At 37.1% G+C, this 15,000-nt stretch overlaps 1 protein-coding gene across 1 annotated transcript in view; it reads right to left on the reverse strand.

Annotated features, from left to right (window-relative positions):
• The window catches only part of GTF2F2 (general transcription factor IIF subunit 2), a 79,708-nt gene that overhangs the window by 53,574 nt on the left and 11,134 nt on the right, over positions 1–15,000 (reverse strand). The window contains exon 5 of the mRNA XM_030234699.2: positions 11,362–11,400. Within this exon, the coding sequence (XP_030090559.1) occupies positions 11,362–11,400 (39 nt within the window). The remainder of the gene's footprint in view (positions 1–11,361; positions 11,401–15,000) is intronic.

The raw sequence follows: 15,000 nt of genomic DNA on the forward strand, positions 1-15,000 counted from the left end.
AATGCTGCCAGAAATATGTAAACCAACAAAATAATGCTGGGGGAGATTAATTTTATTATAGGAATTGGGTCCAATCTGCACAGAATGTTAAATTTTCTAGTCATACAAACATATCAAATAGCTAACAAAAGTATTTGACATTAAGTTTAGTGTAACAGGTTTCCAGTATTGGCATCCAACAATGCCACAGTCAGTATTTCCTAGCAATCATTTGTGCTCATAAGGACAGGCAATGAACAGAGCCCTTGCTTTGCACAGTGGCTCACTAAATGCAATGAGTACTATCAGTTCTGAACAGACCACCTGCTGGCATTAAAGACAATTCACTCTAAGTAATGGAATAAATATCTTCATTCTCCTCATCTCCACTATTTATAAAATCTTTTAATTGATATTTTAAACAAAGTTTTAATAGCTTCTCTAGAACAACTGTAACTAAACACAAGTACTACAGTGTTCAGTAGTCATATCACAAAAGCAAGCTGAAATATTATCACAAAAGGCAAGTAGAAGCAGCACTAACTCTGAGCATTGTTTGTCATTGAAACCAATCATCATTCACAGCTTGTATGAACCCAAAATTCAAGTTCAATGCTTATAAAGAAAGAAAAAAATCAAGTAAGCAGTCTCCCAAAACACCGATTTTATACAGGAAAAAAATAATGTCAACAAAAGGCAGTACAATCCATACTAGAAGTGACAACCAAGGAAAACAGCTAACAGAAGACAGGCTGAGAACAGTTGTAGTTTGAATTTTAAGGGGAACAAATCAATCCTAAGTAACAAGAGCTGAGAATACAAATGCAAGGTACACTTATCCCTCAACATGAAACTCTTTTTCACTTTTAACACACAACAGGTGTTGTTAACTAGGTCCCTTGCTAGAGATGAAATAATACAATGATGCTACATCTCCAGACTAGGGAGCAGTGACTGAAACATACTCCAATATGATTTCATCAAATGGGGGAATTCAACCTCTCCACAATACTCCATCAGAATGAATACACTGTTTAGAAATTATGATGTCTTCTATCTAGTCCTCCTGTTACAGACTTACAGTTCTCAAAAAATATGGTTCTATAAAAAATATGGTTCTAAGTGGAACTTTTCTAGACTCTAATGTTTAAAAATCAGATTACTTTATATTTCAAGCATACAAGCTGAAGAACTGCCCATGTATCCCAAAACTTCTCTGAATTTGTCCAAATGCATTAATTATATACACACAAAAGATACATAGTAAAATACTATTGTTTACATGTGCCACCAGCATGTGTCATCTTCCCTCCTCCCCTTCCAAGCTATTTTCAAATTGAGGTATTAAAAAAATCCTCATTAACCACTACTCTTGTACTTATAAGAATCTGTAGGACTTCTGTGAAAAGCAAATGTGAAAGCTTCCCTAAAAGAAATACAAAATCCTGTTGATCTTCTAGGACAAGAACTAGAAACACAATCACACAGAACAATTACATGAAAGTCCCTTTGTAGATACAATTCTCTACCTGAACAAGATAAAGTGGCAAGACAATCTAAAAAAGCTCCATAATGAATCCACAAGTTTTAAAGCAGCATGCTCACAGTGCTGTCAAATACACAGCCTGCATCAGCACAAAGTCTGGAGGAGGGTGTTGCTCCTGGGATGTCAATCTATTTGCGCTTAAACACTTTTGATTACAACCTTCATTTGTCCTGGGTCTTTGACTAAAATTTAAAATGTAATTGCAGCTGAAAAGAAGGAAGGTGAAAACCAATTTTTATTTCAAACAATTAATATATGTTAATTAAATATGTTGTGGTTTCTCGCCTTTCAGTTAAGCTCTTAGGACGCCAAACACCAAGAAATCAATTGTCAGCACTCCCCTATTAGAAGGCAGCACCAGTTTTTTATTGGAGCATGACTTTTGCTCATGAAAAATCAGGAGAGAATTCGATGGGTCTGCATTTACTGTAGAAAATATTTTCAGAATATAAGTTATTCATAAGCTGATAATCACAGGTAACATGGAAACCATCTGAAGCATCTTCTAATAATATTGTATGGCTATTCATAAAAGATTTGTTTGCCAGGCTTTTGGTTCAGAATATCTACTGCCCTCTCAACCTATGAAAGAGAACTTGAAAAAAAAAGGGTTTTTTAAGTGAAAAATGTACTTCTTTAATCATTATTAAAATAAATACCTGTGTTGTTTGGTTTTTATTGCAGATTTGCTTGTTTGTTTGTTTAAAATTCAATTATGCATTACCTTATGTAATTTTAACTGGATTTTTTGTATATTTCTGTGTAAGTAGCACTGACATCTATGGCACACATGTCAAGTCATCTGCTGCAACACTAACTTCAATCGTGTTTCTTTTCCCTTTTCCATGAGCAGTGATGCATTTCTGCAAGTGTCAGGGTTTGAAATATTTACATGCTACCTCTGATCGAAGGCACCTCAGCTTTTTGAATTACACAGCAGAAAGAAACACGGAGTTAAAAAATTTAATTCCCTTCCCTATTCAGACTAAACAAATCCACAACTGTCTTGAATCATGTCATATCAGCTACAATTAGACACTTCAAACTAGATATAAACTTGAGCAATTTTTCAGGGTGGGACTGTTCTGTTTTGGTATATGTACAAAAAAAGCACATAAAACCTCAATATTGTGAATAATGTTTCCTTTGTACTTTATAAACATACTAAATATAACATAAATATATTTTGCATATGTTCAGTCAGTCAGGTGGATACTTGTGTTCCATCACAGTAGGATGAGCCAGAAAAAGTACCCAGTTAGGCATCAGCTACCTTTTCTGTCTTTTCTTTAAAGCTGGGAATTTCATATTCAATAACTGCTATGACAATATGAAACCTGCAAAATCAAGTGTTTAAGTCAGAAATATCCACAGTTGTTCTAACAACATTAACATTACTTAGTATATGATGTGCAGGCAAATTATTTTTATTCTCCTTTATCTCATTAAGACCTGGATCACAACAAACTTACAGAACTGCCCTACAAGTATCAGGAAGGAATGGCAATTACCATAATTTCTCCAATGATTTTCAACTGCTCTGGTAGGAATAAGAAGGAACTTCCATTTTCCCAAGGAGGCACTTAACCTGCTCCCAGGCTTGGTCAGCTCTGCTTGCCTCCCTGCCTGTTTTGTCAGGTGAGAAAAGGCGTCACCAAGCGGAAAGGAGGCAACTGAAGGCAGGACTATATTCCACAGACTACAAAAAAATGTCCTTGCCCCTATTAATTTCTTGAATGACCACTCTTGGAAAAATATAAACAGCTGCCAAACTAACCAAAATACTGACACCTGGATGCACACCTTTCCCCACTGGTGGAGGAGAAGCCAAGGACTGTATCACACTTGGCAGTACACTGGCATAGGTACCAACTATACGGATTTCCATTGAGAACAAAACCTACAAGTGGCTGTACTATGTCAGACTAAAGCCTGTTTTAGCCCAGTTTTCCCTGCCGACTGGGAACTGTTTCTAAACCCAGAGACTTCACATGTCTGGGAGAACCCCCATTTTTGATCCTTTTACCCTCACATTCTTTCCCTTGTCTTGTTCTCTCCTCCCATCATACAACTATTTTTCATTTTTGTTTCACTGTACCTCTTCCTTTCATCAGGTCAGTTGTGGGGCTTTGTCAGGGATGCCTAGGATAGAATAAATACTGGGAAAAATATATACAATGCCTGCTCAAAGTATTTCTTCAGTCTCTAACCAGTGTTACTGCCCAATGACTTCTAGAGTTAGATGTGGTTTCTGGAGGTAGTCTTGATGCTGTGAACTTCAGAGGCTGCACAACAAGGTCAAATTGCAGCTCTAGTTCTGTACCTTCAGTACTGACTCACTCACTGACCGGTGTTTCACAGCCTCATAATTGCACTATTGATATTTTCAAATGCTCATGTCTTATTTTTTTATTTTTTGCATTTGTACCTATTACAACTGTTTAAGTGACAACAGGTCACTTCTTTTCTACAGCAGGTAAAAATTACATCATCATTTGCAGAAAATTGGTGGCATTGTTATTTTTGCCTCTTAAAAGCATTTTCCACTCAGTAAGATGAGAAGAGGTTGAGAGAATTGTCTTCTTCCCCCACTCCTCATTAGTATACAACCTGAATAAGGGCAGGCAACAAAAAAAAATACAATTTAATAAGAGCAGTGTCTAATCCATTCATTTATTTGTGTAGAAGGGTCATGTTGCCCTAATGCTACTGACTGATAAATCAGGATTAGGGATGAAGAGCACAAGTTCACTTGGGTCTGTGACAAAATAAATACTATTTTCCTAGGCCAGATCATCTTTGCAAAATAACTATTACATAAACCCAACATTGTCTGCTGCCCTGCAGCACAAGGTAGATTGACAGGAAAGTGACTACTAGTAAAAAAAATGAAGGAATCCTTATATAAAGAGAGAGACTTGCATAATTTACTGTGTTGAAACAAAATCAATAAGTAAGGCACAAGAAATTTAGGATCAGAAAAAATACCATTTTGGGGTTTGTTTACATTTGAAATAGACATTCTGTAACTACTATGTATTGGTAAATCACAGAGAACATTGTCTCAAAACACTGCCTCTGTAAATCATCATCATTCCCAACAAAATGCCAGAAAACAAGCTGTATGGCAAGGACTGGGGAAGGTAGGAGGAAGATGTATGATGACACCTGAGGAACATGGATGAGCAAGCACTCCAAAAAAGCAACTGCAGTTGCCTTCCTTTCTGAAATTACGTAATATTCTGTAAAACAAGAGTGTTGATCTCCTTTCCCAAAAATGCTTGTAGTAGGAGTACCACACACAGCTAATGCAACAGTCTCCCAAGAAGCTGTTTCTATCTGTGCTGTTCAAAGCTGGTACAATAATTATAGCTGTAAACAGCAGCTACTCATTTAAAACACCATTACAACATGATGATAATGCAAGCTCAACATGCTTGGATTTCAAAACCAAGTTGTTAGAAGATGACTCCTATAAATGGAGTCATTCCGAATGTATGTAAGCTTCTCCTGATAATGGTAAAAATTACAACACTGCCTCTTTCACTGCGATGTGACTTTGGGGGACATAACCTCAGTTTACATATAGTTCATGAAAGCCATCATCTTTCTGGGCATTAAAGGAGTATTCCACTAGTCCCACCCCAAGCATTATTTTAGTTTTGTGAAAAGCTAGATCTCTATGTTTTTCCAGGATACATCTTTTTCTTTCCTTTGACACCACCAAACTTTCAGGGGCAGCTTTGTTCCACGTGTGGAAAGCCTGCTCTAACCAAAGCACAAGGTCTCCTTGCTCGCAGCTCCTGAAGAGAGATTTGGCATCCTGTGTCAGGGGGAGGCACTTTACCAGCAACAGAAACACATCAAGGAGATGAGAACACAGGTTTAAAAACCAAAGGCTGCTTGTTGGGGAAATGCCCCAGGAAGATGAATTCCCAAAGGGCTTGCTAGAGGCTGGAGTCTGATGCTCTGGGAACTCTGCAATGTTGGACTCCCCCAGCTGTGAGAATTGGGAGAGAGAAGTGTGGTGAGAGAGCCTATGAGCACTGTGAGATGAAGAGAAAGGAACTCAATGTCAGTCATTGTCAGCTGAGGGTCTTGGTTTTGTGACGAAGACAGATACCCACACAGTGCAACACTGAGGTTATACAACACAAGTAATGTCTAATAATCCTGAAATTAGTAAATAAATAATGGACAAAAATCTTAAAAAAATTCTCTTTTTGCTTTTCACATGCCAGCTTTCAAAGAGGCAATTTTCTTTATTGTAGAAGAAGTCAGAGGAATTAACTTTGTAAAAACATTTTTAATAGAAAACTTCAAGCTACAAATCTCCTGCTGCAGCTCCACAGAAAGCTATTTGTTAGCTCCTAGGAGATTCCTGATTTTGTACCATAGCGAACACATAAAGTGAAAAAAAAAACAGGTCAGAGGTGGATACAGACTCTCTCAATCAGGAAGAAAAAATAAGCAAACAAACTAGCAATGAACAGGCTAAGCATGAAAAAATGTAAACAGAACAAGCAACTCTAACACTAAACCCAGGCATTTATTGTCTCTCTACTACTTAAATAAGGCCTTTGGCAAGTATTAGGTATAAAGCAGTACATTTTCTCAGTGCTGAAACTGGTAGTCTGAGAGGAGACAAATTAAAGGTCCTGCCAGCCAGGCTGATAAGAATCAGCTAAAGAGAGGAAAAGGTACTTTTGAGGTTAGAAGTCTTATCAATACTAACATTATCTAAGGCCTGCAGCACTGCCAGGTCTCGTGACATTTCCAACACATTTTCTAAAAAAACAGCAAATAAAGCTCTTTCCCAACAGGGCAGAAATCTAACATACAGGCTGTCTTATGCCTTCCATTTGATGATAAAAGAACACTTCTGTAACTTTTCTGCCACACCAAGATTATGATTTCTGGGTTTGCCCACAGAGTTCCCTCATTTTATTCACTTTGAAACTGACTCCTGCAGGCCTTATATGTCAGTCTTGTACTGACCAAGACAGAAAACATTTGATTTTCCTCTGCCCTTTTGATCCATCATTCAAGGCTCTGAATTTGCAATACTCCATCTGAACCTATCAAATGTGATCAAACCCATCAAAAGCTGGTAGGTGGGTGAACTGCAACAATCAGCAAAATACCTCACGGAAGACAAACACAATTTGTGAAGTCATGATCTGCAATGCCCAGCATGGCTAAGATTCCTGGGATTCCTCAGAGTCATAAGGAAAACCAAGAACTCTGGTACAAGCAAAAGCATACTTCTGTTTATTCATTACTTCTACAAGCTGGACATGGACATCATAGGAGGACAAAATACAGTCATGGGATTAACTCCCATTGTTTTGTATCAGGTTCTGTTCTCGGGAGAGAAACTGTATGACAATTGTCGGAACTCAGGACATACCTCTGAGAGTCGGGAGTTTCCTGGGACACTTGCCAGGGGGCTCAGAGACCCTGGCACACAGCCCAGAACACCATCGGGTTCGAGTGCGGGCCATGGAACAGCTTGGCACCTTTGCATGAGGAGATAGAGGCCACGGCAGTTTAGATGGTATAGGGATAAAGTATTCACAGAGTGTAAATGTAGGTTTTAGGATTTTTGGTATAGGGGTTTCTGGTGACAAGATGGAGGGATTTGGGCGTGTCTAGCCTTTCTTCTTCTTCTCTACCTCCATCTTGTCTGGTGATGTTGGCACTTTTAGATTGGTCTAGAGTAGAAACTCACTGTCTAGCGTAGATGATAGGTATTGGAAAATAACTGTAAATATTGTACACATAGTTTGTAGTATATAAAGATAACACCGCCCTGGGGGGGGGCGGAGTGCCTCTGACTGTCCTGCCGAACGGATCTCGGCTGGACAGGGAGAAAGAATTTTATAGATAAGATGTAATAAATAACCTTGAGACCGAAAAATGAAGAGCCCTGACTCCTTCTTCAAGTACCGGGCTGGGAAAAGAAACTTTTGAACTTTTTCGGGGTCACTCTGACCAGCTAGAGAGAGAGAGACCCCGGCAACTGGCAAAGGTGGGCCAAAGAAAAAGTGCCTAAGCGTGTGTGGGGACAGAGACAAACAGCCGGGCTCCACAGACAATAAGTACATTCGTTTGCTCAGACATGCCTGTTAGACTATTCATACAATATCCTAAAATAAATAGCCACACTCTAAGGGCACCAAGGACATTTACACAAATTCTCAAAATAATTAACTCCAGTTAATGCTGGCCTACATTAAATCCATATTCTTTTGCTATTGTACCACTGCACCTTCCCTGTTCTTCCACAATATTTATTATTACCAGTACCATATACCTTAAAGCAGGAATCATTGCTTCTTTATGTGTTTCAACAGCTACCAGTGGAGTCACACACTGATTACAGCTCCTGGAAAGCTACTGGGAAGCTTGTACTTTAAGCTGTGTTGTATTTATCTGCCAACAAACCCAGCTATATTTCCAAGACAAAAACTGTTTGTGTCTTGAACATGGCAGAATCTGCATCTAAATTACCTTCAACACTGAGTTACAAGCTAGTATTTAAATTAAAAGTAACTGTTTTATTCCTCCTGACAAGAATTTTTCAGTTAGAGTTTCACTTTTGGAGTTTAATTAATATACGTTAACTGCTCGAAAGAGGATAAAATCTGCATTTAGCAGCTTTATAACATCCCATGTTATACCGTAAGAAGTGTCTGTCTTTACCAAAAAATTGCTGATTTTATCACGTGGAGGTCAGTGGTTATCATCATGCTTACAGTGAATTTCAAATATTCCAACATACGTATAATCAACATGCGAATCCCTTTTTTTGACTACAATCTCAAGAAATTAAGGAAGTGCTATCTACAAATAGTTTGAGTGTTGTATATTTGTGTCTGCAGACACATTCATACACTCACAATTGGTAACATTTTAATACTAAATTCACCCAATATTGTCTGTCTACATGTCCAAAGCTTGGGCAACATTAAATACTCAGTTGCTGCCCCTGCAGCTTCCATACAATGCACTTTCACAAGGAGGATTGCACCTAACTCAATTTGCTCTTACATGAGAATGCATTTCTTTACTGCATCATTCTCAGCAGACTACACAAGCTCAGAGCAGCAGCTTCTGAGTATTTTTATTGGGGAGGAGCCGGTCACACTTTATACTGGCACAAATGCTTGGTTTTCACAGCTTCTGTCACCACTGACAGCACTTTCAGGTAGGTGCAAGCAATGTCATAAACAAACAAGAGCCACATACACATATTTGGATTTAAATTGCTTGCTCATCCTCATATAGGACCAAGCAAAGCCAAACCTCATTTCTCTTTTCCTTTAGCTTAGTGTCATTTGCTATGCTCCTTTCACTTCTAGCATAAACCAGCCTTCAGGCACTAAACAACACTAGTTGAATCACCAAGCACTGTTTATCACAAGCTCTTAACAAATAGATTTCTGTATGGAAAAACTGATCTAAAATGATAAAATGCAAAAGGAATTCAAATTTAATTTAAGGAAACTTGTCTCACATATGTCTTGATTCCTTAATATTTAGACTGTAAACATCATTTGAGATATTATGGATACTAAAGATTTTACATGGGCACAACCAACAGGGACATTTCATAGAAGAAAAATCCATGAGGTCCTGTAGGTAAAACACTATCACTTCTGGTTCTGGAACTCTCTGAGCTGTAAATCACTAAAGGCTGGAAGAAGCTGGAACAGGTTCCCCAGAGAGGAGGCAGGTGCTCATCTCTGCAAACCATCAAGGTTAGGTTGGAGAGGGGTCTGAGCAAGCTGTTATAGTTGGAAATGCCCCTGCATATTGCAGGGGTGCTGGACTAAGTGAGCTTTGAAGGTCCCTTTCAAACCAAACAATTCTATGAGAAGTATTTTGGGGAGGTACCACTGTGCATCTATGCTGCTCTTACTCTCATCTCAAGTACCTGCTGCCAACCACCACTGAGGACAGGACATCAGCCAGATGAACTTTGGTGTGATCCAGTATCACTCACAGTCTCTCTCAAACAGCATCATGTAGAGTAGCAACACTATCATAACTTTTCTAGGTGGTTTACAACTATCCCAACAATAAATGTGATTTAAAAAGTCATACATAATACTAAGGATTTACGACATAAATTCCAAAGTTTGAAGCATCTTGCCAATGTAAACATATTTTAAGGATGTAAATCAAATGCTTTTGGAATGTCATATCTCATTTACCTTCTTTACTTACTAACTATGAATAAACCTTACATATTTTATTTCAGTAAGACCCAAAAGGATCTTGTTATGCTAACAAGCTAAATAAAAACATAAAAGACATCATCTTTGCCTCAAAAGTACTTGATGTAGGCCGAGAAACAGTAGATTAACAGAAAAATTGAATCCTAAATAGCCTGAATTTCCTAAGAGGTAGTTTGGGAAAGGTCACCGGAGTTCCACAATGATTTTGAGAAAAAAGAGAATAAGCAAATAATGTAACTGGTGGCTGAGTCCTCTATTGTATGCTCCAGAGTAACCAACTATCATCACTCAGAGAGTGAATCCACAACCAGTTTGATTCCATAAAATGGGTTTAGAACTTATCTTGTCAGCATATTTAAACAGCTCACACCATACAGTAACTCATTCTTCTGGCTGAAGGAAAAATACAAACAACTAAACACGTGGCCATCTTACATAATATTCACAGAACACGGAGGAGGTACCAAGCGAAGAGCAGACAATTCAACCATTCAAACACAAACCAAACCAAAACAAAACAAAACCAAGAGTGCACCCTTACAACGAAAAAAACCAAGTAAATGGAAGCATTGAAATTCTGATTCATTTTAACAGCTAAAATCTCAATATCTGATCTACATGAGACACTGCACAGCCGTGAATATCAGTCTTGCAGTGGTATAAAATGCCACTCTAGGAAGTATCCCTTCTTATCTTAAAACTGCACCACGATTCACACAGAATCAGTGACCAGGTTTTACCAATTAACTAAGAAGAACTGCAAGCTATAAAACACACCTTGGATTCAGTACAAGTCTGCAGACTATAACATTCCTAACACCAGTCTTCTGACATGCTTAGGCCAGTGTAATAGAAGGAATCTCCATTTTACAAAAAATTCCCTGCTACAGAAAACAAAACCCAAACCCTACCTCTAGCCAGACACAAAAATAAGTCAGGTACTAGAAAAAGCAGACATCTCCATGTTTAGGGGTCCAAAAAGTACTTTCAAGAGGACATTTTAAACACCCACTAGAATTAGAGTTTTGTTTAGGAAATGCTTTCAAGAAAAGCAGGAGTTTGAAACTCTTCCACATGAGTCATCTCCTATCAGTGCCATTACCACTCAACAAAGGCACTCCAGTCCTAGTACTATTTAATCCATGTGCACCAGAGATAATACTACTTTTTATGGACTATTTTTATGACTGCTTAGTTTACACAATTGGAATCAAATAACAAAAGATTTGGAAATGTATCACAAACTTTCCAATCTAAAGAATTCAAACTAAAGGTAGACAAACAATAAATTGAAACAAAAAAAAAGCTTGAGAAATAAATAAAAAATCTAAAACAACATTGCAAAGAACATTACATTTCTAAACCTCACCCTCATAATTTTATTCCCCTTCTTTTAAATAAAAAATATTAATAATTTAAACTTTTGGGCACAGCAGATAAACAGTTATGAAGTTATTTTTTAATGTTATGATCTTCTACAAAATATTTTTAAAAGACATTTTTTAAAATTTACCAATTTCTTAAGAAGTAAAACTGAAATTCTGCAGTAATAAATAATTTCTTAAGTGCTTCAAAGAAAATGTCTGTACTCACCAACACTGCCACTTTCTGATTTTTCTTCTGATTGGTTTTCTGGGAAAAAAAGAAAACAGAAAAGTAATCACAATGTTTCTGTGTTGATTATTTGAAATTACATCCAACAACTGTGTTGCAAAGTAAGGAATGATAAATTATTAAAAAGTCAAAATCACTGGATTTGATAAATGTTTATAAATATACCTTCTGAGGAATAATTTGCTACCAGGAGCAACAAAAAGTCCTTTAGTGCCCCAACTCCCTCACAACTTGAATAAGAGAACTCTATTGCACCTGTGACTGAGCTCTGTGAGAACAGTTACACATTTACTCAAAATCAGGAGCAGGATTATGTTCAAGCAATGTACATTATTCATTTATCTCACTGGTTAGCCTAGACAAACATTTTTGTATATTACAAAAATAAGCAGGGTTCTGCAAAAGAATCTTCTTACTTGGCATTAGGTAATTTTTTGACCTTGATCAACCTATTCTCTACCCTTTTTACAGGCCATGGAAGAATTTATTTCTTCAAGCTTTTTCCTCTCTGATTATTTGTCCTACAATGATACGATAGTCCATTGGTTTTTTTGTCAAGTACAATACATATAATCAGAAACATCTCCAGTTCCACGTAGCAGAGAATCATATGTATGAAATAGACACAGTTTTTTGCAAAGTGACTTGCTAAAAAATTATCACTCTGCTGAATGGCAGAGTCAGATTCAGAAGCAGCTTTATGCAAGAAATTCCAATCCCACATTTCAAGAAATGGCTGCCAGTAGATGCATTGTGGTAATCTGAGTTACAACCCCTACCAAGTCCTGTAAGATTAAACCCCTCCATTAATTTGTCAGTATTATATTTGACTGTTCCTCCTATATTTCTCCTTTTTATGCATCCTCTGATGCAGAGAACAAAAAGAACATTTTCACTTCCCTGAACACAGTTAGAAATGGTAAAGCTTACTTGTCCTTTGCTTTCAACTCAGGCAAGTTACAGCTGTCATTACAGGCTATTTACTTACAGGCAAGAGTGAATTACTGCTCTAACTCAGAGAGTAATTTTTGAGTTCAGGTAGGTTGATAATTTCTGCCATTTACAGGCTGGGTATTAAAAGAACTGAAAACATGAAATATTTTAGAAAACCTTTTTCTTGCCACTGATTCTTGCTGGCTTTGAAGGCTTCTGTCTCTCTTTTCTCATTGAGATGGCTTGAGAGCCTGAGGACTCAATGCAAACATAAAAACCAGTATCTTACAGCTCCTTTCTTTACACCAGGTGGCTGTCATTAGTCTCTGCTTTCCCTATGAGAAACAATCATTATATGGCCCCTTCCCAGCCATGAGTATTCACAAAGTGAGTAAAGATCCTTGCCAACTTTCAGACGTACATCCAGGATAGCCTGTTTGCAGAAACCAAGTATTTTCTCATTAATGTAATTTTTTGTGCATATTTGGCACATTTACAGCATGACTGAAAATAAACGTCCAACCAATACCTAACTCAATTGTAGCTTAATGAAGGAAACATTCAGTACATACACAAGAAGCAGAGAGGATGAAATGAAGAACATTTAACATACAAAGATACAAATACCTGTCTGAAGTGAGAAGCAAGATGGAACTGGACTTAAAGCTGTTCAATTTCAACTCAGTTTCAATGGAAGACCAGAGCTACCTCACCGAAACTACTGCCAAAGAAATCACACTTGAACATTGCTAAGAGCATCTCTGATTCAAATGGCAATAAATGTACTTCACGTCCACAGGGGAAGTGTGTGTGTTTGTATCTGCCCTCAACGGTGGAGACAAAAAAACAGACAAAATTCAAGTCATGTAAAAAAGTGTCATTTTTCTTCCTCATCATTAGACAACTCAGTTTTGTTATGATTAGGTCACAAGTTCTGCTTTAAAAATCTTCTCAGCATTAATTCAATGAAGAAGGTAAAGGAAGTTGTACTATGTCTACTGAATATATTCCATTAATGCAGACTACAGCTGTTCAGCCTCCTCTACAACATGCAGGAGTTGACAAATGTCAACAGATTTGGGTTGGTTAGTTGCAGTTTTTTGTTGTTGGTGGGTTTTTTGCTGTCATTGTGGTAGTGGGTGGTGGTAGGGTGTTGGTATTTTTCATATACATCAGTGAGACGGGAAACAAAAGGTATTTTAAATCAGTGAAGTTTGCAAAAAGACTATTCCCATCATACAGAGCCCATTCTAACAGACCATATATTTTGGGTGTTACATCCTCAATTGTTTAAATTTGTACAGGAATTAACAGTCTATAATTTTAATAACAGAAATGAAAATAAAATTAGCTTAACCCTGCCAGCCAGCTGAACCTGCTTTACAGTACTTTTTTAACCCTCCAACAAGCATAAGTAATTAAATAAACATAATTTCCATTTCTTTGCGATGGAGAAGTGGTATGATGTAAGCAACTGCAATTGTTTTCTAAATGGACTGTAAATCTCAATAATACACACCAAATTTTGAGCCATCAAAATGATGTCTGTAATTAAACTAGCTTGAGCCTCAAATTGTACTTTTTTGATCAAGGGTTTCATCTTTATGATTCTCGAAAATATTTTGAAATTTGCATAAATGCCATAGATTTGAAAGGCTGCTGTTGCTTCTATTACTTTTGATCATAAGGCTGCTGATAGGTTTTCTGCTTCTGCTAATAGTCCAGAAAAGACCGAGGTACAAAACAGAACACAGAAGCATTAGGTTAGATCCCAAAATCTTCTGGAGACTGGACTATGTGGTTAAGTGACAGCCTGAACAGAAACAATTGGAAAGTACAGTTAATGTAGACAGGTACACGTCAAAACTCCTCATCAGGCTTCACTAAGATGGCAGAACAGCAAGGGTGTTTATTTCCTAAATAACAGTTTGATGAGGAATTTCAGAATTCAGACACTTCTCTAATAGAATTGGAAACAGTATTACATGGCATCAAAATTCTGAGCACACTGTATTTTACTGAGAATAATTAAGTGTAATTAAAGAAGTAACTGCTTTAATGAAAGGTTTTTATTAGGGTTTGTTCCTATCACATTTCTTTAATGGCTGAACATAGCTGATATTTAAAAATACATATATACAAAATACAGAATAAAAACCTCTGAATATTCATTTTCACTGGAATCCAATTGCACATTGTATAAGGTAGGTGTGATTAACATACAAACTCAGAAAAGGCCCTTTCATATATGAGAAGCTGTGTAAAGGAAAAAAACCCAACAATTCAAAACAATGGGAGAATTTTCAAGGAATGAGGGAATAAAGGAGCTGTTCTTGGGTATATAGGCAGAGTTATGTATATTATTGAACAAGAACACAAAAAAATAATTGAGTCTCACTAATTGAATTTCTGAAGGAGAGAAGGCTCAGGAAACTGAAGAAAAACAAAGTATTAAAAGCCAGCAATATTCTGTGAAGCATGAAACAGTGAGACAATCCATGCATGAATGCTACTCAGAAGCAAAGCTCTGATATGTGTTCTGTCAATGGAATTCTCTGAACACTTTTTACTTTCAGTAAGATGGAAAGAGCATGAAACAATTTAAAGATGCAAAAATAGACATTACGGCTATCCCACTTATGAAGGGGGAGTTGTGAAGATATATTCAAAATTTAAATAAAATGA

This window comes from Serinus canaria, chromosome 1, assembly GCF_022539315.1.
Source record: "Serinus canaria isolate serCan28SL12 chromosome 1, serCan2020, whole genome shotgun sequence".
Lineage (NCBI taxonomy): Eukaryota > Metazoa > Chordata > Aves > Passeriformes > Fringillidae > Serinus > Serinus canaria.